The sequence below is a fragment of the Perissodus microlepis genome, chromosome 11 (genome assembly GCF_051167445.1).
Source record: "Perissodus microlepis isolate ML-2025 ecotype Zambia chromosome 11, ASM5116744v1, whole genome shotgun sequence".
Classification (NCBI taxonomy): Eukaryota; Metazoa; Chordata; class Actinopteri; order Cichliformes; family Cichlidae; genus Perissodus; species Perissodus microlepis.
The window spans coordinates 17,570,010-17,579,538 of NC_140471.1; the positions used below are offsets into that span (position 1 = coordinate 17,570,010).

At 39.8% G+C, this 9,529-nt stretch overlaps 1 protein-coding gene across 1 annotated transcript; it reads right to left on the reverse strand.

Annotated features, from left to right (window-relative positions):
• Positions 1-6,133, reverse strand: spaca6 (sperm acrosome associated 6). The gene is made up of 9 exons (XM_084943922.1): positions 5,427-6,133; positions 5,249-5,335; positions 4,993-5,064; positions 4,743-4,766; positions 4,559-4,636; positions 3,966-4,069; positions 3,422-3,578; positions 1,137-1,317; positions 1-978 (listed from the first exon to the last, which is right to left on the reverse strand). Exons 1-9 carry the CDS (start codon positions 5,638-5,640, stop codon positions 900-902), a joined length of 996 nt encoding a protein of 331 aa, XP_084800048.1. The 5' UTR covers positions 5,641-6,133; the 3' UTR covers positions 1-899.
• Between the last annotated feature and the right edge of the window lie 3,396 nt (positions 6,134-9,529).

Sequence of the window (9,529 nt, forward strand, 5' to 3'; positions counted from 1 at the left end):
TTTGCTGTCGTTTACGCAACCAAATATTTCTTGGCCCACAACAGTAATGTGACACTGTGTCAATGTAATTGCAAAGTTCAATGCAAATTCCTGCTGAATATATTTAAACATGTCAAGACTTACTACTTCTCGTGGTTTCATTCAGACTGACTGTAGTCGGTAGCTTGTTGCTACCTCTGTCTTTCTCTGTCCTCTCTGTTTCTGTGTTCTGCTTGTGGATGATGAAACAAAGGATTTTCCTTTTACCCTTTTGACTGCACAACTGTCTGGACAGAACTGAGTCCATCAGCCACTCAGAGTGTAATCATGGTCACAATGTCTGCACATGACCTGTTTTACCTCATAACTTTTCCTTACAGTATTTCTCAACTCATACTAGATATCGGGTCCTTCTGTGTTGATAGTTAATAAATTTTGTCTTGGCAAAATGTTCTGTCAGGATGCCTCGACTGTGTAAATATTTTGCTCAGCTTCATCTCTCTGATTTTAAGCTCAGCTGCCTTCTGGAGTAGCCAAAGAATCTAACCCTAACCCTCAAAGTCAAAGTGCCCTTAAAGTACCTTAAAGTGACCCGCTAAGGTCAGTTTAAAGTGGTTCCTTCTTCATGACGAGTGATGAGGACCATTTTTCTTTTTCATACAAGGACACACACACACACACACACACACACACACACACACACACACACACACACACACACACACACAAATATGAAAGCAAGCCCAGCTACTCTACACTATGTGGTGGTAAAATGTTTACTCAGTACTACTACTAATAAAGAGGTGGATCCTGCCCTCTAGTGGTGGAAGGAGTGACACACATGTTGTCTGGACTATGACGTATCACTCTGCAGACTTGATGAAATGCCTTTGTTGCTTCACATACATCTTCCAAACACTCTAGAATAAACCTAAATCTTCAGCCTGATGTGTTTCTTCAGCATGACTTTGCTCTTGTATGGATGACCAATGCAGAACCCTGAAACAACCAAAGAAAAAGAAAAGAAAAACATGAATACCACCTCATCTGTGCGCCCTGGAGCATCATGTATTCATATGACAGGTGTGAATGTCTAAATGACTTTGCGGTTAAAATCTGTTAAAGCTGATATTGTGCAAATAATAGTTCTGTTTTACCCCAGGGAGAGACACAGCAGCAGCAGTAAAGCGGTTAAACAGGCAGCGAGAAGCGGTAACAATGAGGCGAGGAAGGAGCGGGGAGAGTCACCAGACGCGGGGAAAAACTGCCCTCCTGGGAGCAGAGACAGGTCAAATGTCTCCTGCAGCTCTGTGTGGCCTGCCACAACCTGGGGGGTCACTAAGACAGACACGAAGGGATGAAGACAGGGAATATAGAGGAGAACCGACGATGAATGAAGTGAAAGAGGTTGGTTGAGGAAGTCTGGAGTTTTAATTGTATTTGCTTAGTAGGAGTTTCCTCATTTATTAAGCACAAATACAGAGTTAGTTAGTCTTCTGTACACAGTAGTTGACATGTATCATTAGTGGGTTATAACCCACCAATTCAACAGTTGTATAATTTAAGAAAAAATGTGCTAACCCAGAAAACTAAAATAATTATTCAACTAATCATATAATGTTCAGGAGGTGAGATGCACATAATATTATACCCATATACATAATTACACATGCTAAGCTGTGTAAAAATGCATAATCATGAATGCTAATAGATGCATTCATATAGTCAAACAGTTATTTTTGTTCTTTCCTCCTTTCTAAAATCCCCTTTAACTCCACTTTTCAGTAAAACACAATCTGTACACAGGGAATTGTCTGCACAGGGCTCATTTACATTCTGATATATTCTTCCACATTTCTTTAAATGTGTTAACAACTTTGCTACCAAAGGCATACATCCAGCAGGCCTGATTTATTTCCCTGTAAGAAGAATTTGGCTATAAAAAGCAAGGGTATAGTCAAACTGGATGTGCTTTAGATTAGTTAGTATTCAGTGTTAGTTATTAGTGCTTTAGATGGGTTAGCCTTTAGATTAGTTAATATGTTCCTCTTTTGTTTTCATGCATATCACTCCCTCTTGACTCCAAACAGCCAGCGCTTGCTTTGCCAGCCAACAGCTGTATTAAGATACCTGCGGCAGCACGTCCTCGCAGCAACACACTTTCCAAATATATTTTATTTGCAAGGTCACTCAGTAGTAGTGGAATAGTGTTTAGAAACCTTGGGTTCATCATAATTATAATTTTATTTTACTGGATGTGAACATGTTTGGAAGCGCACCTGAGCAGTAGACTCAGAAATAACAAGCTTCTCAGCAGCTCAACAGTCCAGTCTCTTTTTATTCCCTTTTTCTTCAGTGGATTAGTGTGCTGGATCTACATTGCAGACTGGTTAGACAAACTGAAGAAAAATCAAACTAAGAAAAAATATTTTTTTCGAGAAAACAAAACAGCTAGTGTTTTCAACTTAAATATTATATTTCAAAACTAAATCAACCTTCTAAGGAACAATTCTGCAACAGGCTAAATCCATTATCAGTGGGACCTTACAGCCCTCTGACCTGCTCAGCATCACAGACTGACATGCAACAATCCCTGAGAGAAACTCCTGGCTATATAGTTAATAACTTCTCTCATCCCAGGAAATAATACTTAAATACCAATAAATATTAAACTTATAGCAGTGCACAGTGTCTCAGTCAAACACAATGGTAAAAAGTTAAGTTTAAAAAAATAAAAGTAGATATATTTATCTATCATCTATTTATTTCTTAAACTTCAGACTAAAGTCCCCCTCCTTCATACCACACTTCCAGAAAGGTGACCATAAAAAGCAGTTCCAAAGTGCCTGGACATGCACAGCACAATGAAAATATAAACACTGTGGAGTATGTTTGGAGGTCACAGGCCTCCCTGTGACACACAGTAGCCAGCTTATTTAGAAAGGTGCGTGGCTAATTTACAGTGATTTTCCAGAGGATGCTAATTTTGGACAGAGAAGGCTTTCAATTAAATGCACTTACTGGAGACTTTAGAGACTTTCTAGCCAACTACTTAGAGTGTCTCTGAGCGCAATCAAGTGGTGAACAAGACAAACAGGAGCCAGCACTCACGTCTCTGGAAATTTATGGGAGAAGATTTGACTGGTGATGGCGAATTTAGAAAAGAATATGAAAGTTCAATGTACCCTCAAAAACATTTCTAAGCTGTTCTTTCTCATTTAAAAAAGTAAAACTACAATGTAAATAATATAATATCTTTAAAATAGTTTCAATACATGTCAAAGTTTGGACCTATTTACTTATTTCATCAAGTGTTCAAACATTTCTCTGGTACAAAGTAATGTTGCTTTAAATGTGAAGAAGTTGCCTTTTTCCTGGTACAACGACTCTCCCCTTGATCAGTTAAAATTTCCAAATATCCTTCTAAAGTCAGCTGTTTTACCTGAGACATAGTAGTATACTCGGATAAAGGAGAGCTGGCCCGAGTACACCTCACACTGGTAGGTGCCCTGATGCTTCAAAGTCACTGAGGGGATGGAGTAGAGCCTGTCAACGCCCACAGTCACTTCTTTAAACTGATCCAATTGCTGCGTTTCAACCTGAAGGATTAAAATGTTCTCAGTTTTTGTCTGCTTCACACAAACAAACAACAAAGTGTTAATAATAACAGCTCAGCATTTTATATTTATTAAATCTGTTGTCACAAAAAGTCAACTCTGTTCATGTGGTTATAAATTTGCAAAAATTTGTAGGCAACTGAGCAAAATCACGCACTGACAAACACACCTGTTATTAGGAGACATCTTTAAGTCTGTAGTGCAGAGCTAACTGTCTTCCAGCTCCAGCCTCAAATTTCAAAGATTTGAAATCACGTTGCTCATTTCGTCTAACTCTAACTCGAGTAAGCTAGCGTGTGTATTTTGCAAAAATGTTGAACTGTTACTTTTAACAGTGACCCTGAATGATTCACCATATGCTGAGCGTACCTCCTCTGCGAACCTCCAGATCACTTCAATATCAGTTGGCAAGGCAAATGGCACGTCGCACCACATTCGAATCCTGCTGTTTTCCATAACTTTAATTTCTTCCACTGAAATAAACATATAGCCACCCACATGCACACAGACAAATGCACACACTCAGATAACATTCGCACAGGGGCAGCTCTTGCAGCCTGAGCTCTCCTTAATGATAATATTTAAGCCCAGTCTCAGAGGAGTCGAGTAAAAGTGATGATATGCTGAAGAGTGGCGGTGCTGTAAAGGCTTGATACGAATACCATGTGTGTGGGAGTCAACTGTCACCTTGCATAAAGAAACCAAGGACTTAAAGAGTACCTCGGGGGCTCTGTGCAAAAGATATAATGTGTGGAAATAAAACCTTTCCTCTGTCTCTCTTTCAAATCCTCACTTTTTGCTAAGAGCATTTCAAGGATCAAGAGTGGATGCTTATGGAGGTGAAAATACGGCTATTTAAGGATATGTCACATCTGGATTAGTACTTATTTCTTTAGTTGGAAATTGTGACATAACAGAATCAGTGATGTGTTAGAGGTAATAATATGAATATCAGTGCTCACCTGGGCAGTCGAGAGGAAATTCACAGGAGTCGTACTGGCAGGTAACACAGTCGTACACTGCACCTGCACTCTGAAAACCTGATGGGTGAATGAAACCGATACTGATGCCAATATTATTTGGTTTCTAAAAGCAATGATTGTTATGTTGTAGAGTAAAAAAAAATACAATAAAATCAAGACAAACCACATGGAGGGATACATCCAGAGACTGTGAAGAGAATAAAAAACTTTGATTAATAAATATTACTGATACAGCATCCAGGAGTGAAAGCCAGTTAAAGCAAACCACCTTCTGGATCCTTCATGGTATTTTAAAGACTCTAAAAATGTAACTGGCATCTTAGAGAGAGTACAGAGATCACTGTAAGATGTGATGACCTAATATAAGTTATTATGGACAGAAAGATGGAGGAAAAGGGAAGTCCGTGGCTCACCTCTAGGCAGTTTGGAGGCAGATGAGATGAAATTGTCTGCTGCTGTCTGCAACCTTTGCTCGTACACAGTGTCTGATAGATGGAGGGGAGGAGGGGGAAGACAGAAATATTTGGCTCAATTCATACTGGGGAATTGTGTGGCTGGGGGCATCGTTTTTTGTTTTTTCTAACTTCTCTTTTTCTGACCTCACTTAGCAAATGTATTACTCTTTTATCGATGCAGCTATACAGTCTGCTTAAACAGGTGTTTAGCTACCGTTATTCAGCTTTTGGTCAAACTCTTCCAACAGCGGGAGGACCTCTGCATCCAGAATTTCCTTCAGTTGGATGTCATAGCCTTTACCTAAAAAAAATCAAGAAATTACATATCACCTAGATTTTTACATGCTGTCACAAACTGTTCCTAAATTGGCAAAGAAGAAACTCTTTCGCACCTACTCTACCAGCTTCAATCACTGTCTCATTATTATTGAATATGCGGTCCAGCTTCTCGAAGCAGGCGTCAACGTTTCTCACATTGTACTCGGTCAAAACGTGACCCCAGCACAGACGGAGACTGTCTTCCACATCCACAAAACACTGATAGCAGCTTTGAGACAGGCACAACAGCAGGCTCACACACACAAGCCGCAAAGCAGATGTGTGCATCTTTCAATATGAGCTTTAAAAACTCAACTGATGTTTCTCTGTAGGTGTTTTGATTCGAATCCTGGTCTCATAGTGACTAAAAATGTGCAAATTCTAAGGTTTTTGTTTTCTTTTTTCTTCAGGGCTTGATGAATTAGAGCCCTGTATTTATGTTCACATCCCACACGGGGATAAAAGTAAAGTCTTGAAAGTGTATCACGCTCATCTTTTCTTGACACGACAGGAGAGCATCACAGACTCCTCTCTGTATTTCCCACCATTCTATTGTCTCTAGTCCCCATTTCCTGCTACCTCAATGCACCAGTTTTACTGCAGAGCACAGAGATGAAGCGAGCCAAGGAGGGAGGTGGCGGCAGCGAGAGGGAGAGGGGCAGATGAAGATGGAGTTAAATGCTTGTGTACGTGTAGGGGATGGAGTGGGAAGGGTGCCGACGTGAAAACCCAAGAGAAATATATAATATGCGATAAATGAAAGTCTACCCGGCGGTGTGGGGTGGGGGTGGGGGGTGGACGGCGAGACGGAGAATGAAAAAAAGCCAAATATGAAAATAAAGAACAAAAGGGACAACAAAATCGATGGGGTAGCAGAGATAGAGAAGGAGTCAGTGCACATTATTGATGATGAAGTTTAGAAAAAATAGAATTGGTGAAAAACAAAAACGTGAGAGAAACAGAAACAAAGAAAAGACAAGAGGAGGTAAAGGAGGACACGCAAGTGACAGGCAGAGGCAGGCAGAGAGGGAGCGGGACTACAAATCAAGTCGACTGCCTCATCGCATCCTGTATCCCCCTCTCGTCTCCCATCCTCCTCATCCCCTCCACCACCACCCCTTCTCCCTTGTCCCTCACTCCTGGTGCATCTCCATGGCAACCAGACAGGGTGCCTAATACATGAACTTAATATATTTCCAGTGGCAGGGTGAGCTGGGTACTAATGCATTCATCTGTCTCCACACAGACAGGCCAATCAATATTAGGCAAGAGTGTGCTCCAGGACTGCCAAAGTCAGACAGCTAGTCAGATGGTTGGAGATGGAAAATCCCAAATGAATGTGTGTGTGTGTGTTTGAGGGCATTTAATTGTGTCTAGTGACAAGGACACTTTGATCATTTTTGCTGCTACATATCCAAACTCACTCAGAGCTTTCAAAATGTCTGGCTGTGAGAAAAGATGACTTTATGTATATGGAAGATTTGACACTTAAAACAAACAAAAAAAAGAAGAAAAAAAAGGAAATAGTGCAGGATCAGAGAATTCCCTAATCTCAGAGACTGTCTAGATAACATTAGGGGAAAGCTGGGATACAGTACATTTAGTGCTTTTTTGTTCATCATCCAATAACATGTTTGATTAAAAAAAAAAAAAAAAAGAAATACACAGAGTACGTTTTCACATTTTATTAACATACAATTGTTAAAAACAAACAGGAAAGTATGAAAACTTGTACATGATCAAAAACAAATGATGCCATAGATTTTTGAAGGTGTCATATATGCCGGGGTCACAACCCTTGGCTGTCTTCTTATTTTGCCCCCCAACTGGGGTCTGTAACACAAAGTCAGCCAGAAGGGTTGGCTCCCTGAGACGGTCTGTGCTGCAGGACAAGCAGCCGTTCTCTTCTTCAACCTGAAAAGTCTTGACGGTCACTTACAGATACTGAGATGCATGAAATCCGGAAGAAACAGTGACAGGTATCGCCTGTCACTTTTCTTGCACTTAAAGTCCTTTTAAACATACCACTTTAACTGCAAGTGGTATCAAATATACTTTGTAGAAGAGACGGAGTGTATCATGTCGAATATATTGCTAAAATGATCCCCTCCTCTACAGGATGTTGAAACTGAATGCAGCCCTGTTCCCGAGGACCTCACCTGTGACCTGCTTTGACCTCACAGGTTAAGGGTCTCAGGGACAGAGGGGCATACTGTAAAATTAAAATACACTGAGAAGGTGTAAAGACGGATCCAGTTATTATACAAAAATGCCAAAGCAGAGTTTCAATGAGTTTAAACTCATTCGAGTTAAATGAGAGAACTGCAGAGTCACTGCACCGAGACAAAGAAATGACCTCATCTGACATTTGGATTCTGCGGCACCAACCGGTCTCCTGGTTTGCTGCAGATTAGAAGCAAAGTTGATCAGTTCAATTAAAACATAATCGGTGCATAATCATGACAGATTTGTCCACGTTTTATCCACGCTAATCTTTTTGTTCTGCAGTTCATCAAATCAGATATAAAGTAACATTTTTAACAGCAGGCACACATACTCTCAGAAACGCAGCCGCTGAGAGCTCATTGCGGAGGAGACACAATTAATTTAGAGGAAACAATTAATTATAAACTGTTGGTAAATGCCACAGGAGTTTTGAACATAATTTCTTAGCTAGCATGGACAAATTACAGTTTCTAATAGCTTTTCTGAGCCCACTGAGCTGAAGAGGTTTTATAAATCAATTTGTGCTCATGTAAAATACGTTACTAGACCATTTCACACGCTGGAACTTAACACACATACACTGAAATCTTAAAGTTGTCAAAGCTGACAAATAATTATTTAAATATGTAAGCATACTTTGCATAGGTCGCATTTTCTTTTTGTTCTCTAGTAACTGTGGCGATACGACTGTTAAATTTTCCACAACTCGCTGTAAAGAGGACTTCAGATTACTCCATCCAATCTGAGACTTTTTCATTTCAAAGCATCTTTCAGGATCGACGGTGTCTCCGTGCAGTTCTTATCATTATGGTGTCGCACTGTGCTTTGTCCGTCCACTTCTGAACGCAGGGCAGCATGTGTCTTCTGACTTACCAGCAAAAGAGGAAATTAGTTTTCAAACATTATGAAGAAAAAAGAAGAACCCGAGCAGGACACAGGCGGCATGCAAATTATCAATCCACCTGTAGATGACATAACATTATTACACTGCTTGGTCACTTAAACTATGGTGATATCACTATAAAACACTTCAAAGAAATAAATAAATGTCATTGCGTAGAAGTATTAGAAGGCAACGCCACCCACTGGTAGACAGACAGAATGACTGGAGAAGACTGCATATGACCATACATTTAAAAAATAAAATGGAAATATTTGTATTTCATAGCTCATCTGTGGCGAAATAATGTTTCATCTTGTTTTAATACATTCGCATTAATTTGAATAAAATGAGACGCATTGTGTCCACATCAGTTTGCTGCATTAAACTGAACTCCATTAATGCATATTAATGCATCACGAAAAACCTACAGGTTAACTTTATAAACGTCAGGCCTTCACATTTTGGGACACAGAGGTGCGATTTTTGAGGTTTTCTTTGTTAACAGTTGCAGCTGGGGCAGACCACAGGGAACAGCCGAAATGACTGGAATAACGGCAAAAGAGGTGGAAATGAACGTTTGTTTAAATCTTGTCAGTATCCAGAGAACAAAACTCTGAGTTAATTACACAGCTCACAGAAATGATTATATCCAGGTTAATTAAAATGCGTGTCATTTTATTGCCTGTCATAACACTGAAATTCATTGACAGCTGTGAAAGGGAATAAATTAAAAAAGAGATGCACGAATGAGGTGCAAACAGAAAATGTGAATTAAAATGAAGGGCAACTTAGACACAAAATGCAGACATGACCTCGACAGCATGGAGCATGGATTCTAGACACTAATTGAAAGGCTATTCAGCATACGGCAACAAAGACAGAAGAGCAGAATAAATACCACAAATACAGGCACTTACAGGAGGGCTCTCATGCTTTTCCATGCACCATGTTTTATTACAGTCAAAGAGAAGAATGTGAAGTGAATTAGTGACGACAAAAGTTTCGTATTATAATGCATTTTAAAAGCGGCATAAAAAAATACCACTCTTACTCTACATTGAACTTGTG

What these genes read in the sequence shown, in the direction of transcription:
- spaca6 (XM_084943922.1), bottom strand. Translation starts at nt 5,640, where the DNA reads ATGCACACATCTGCTTTGCGGCTTGTGTGTGTGAGCCTGCTGTTGTGC. An exon ending in ATTTCCTCTCGACTGCCCAG is followed by an intron (nt 4,070 to 4,558) that starts GTGAGCACTGAT and finishes TGTTTATTTCAG; the next exon opens with TGGAAGAAATTAAAGTTATG. An exon ending in CTGCTGTGTCTCTCCCTGGG is followed by an intron (nt 979 to 1,136) that starts GTAAAACAGAAC and finishes TGGTTGTTTCAG; the next exon opens with GGTTCTGCATTGGTCATCCA.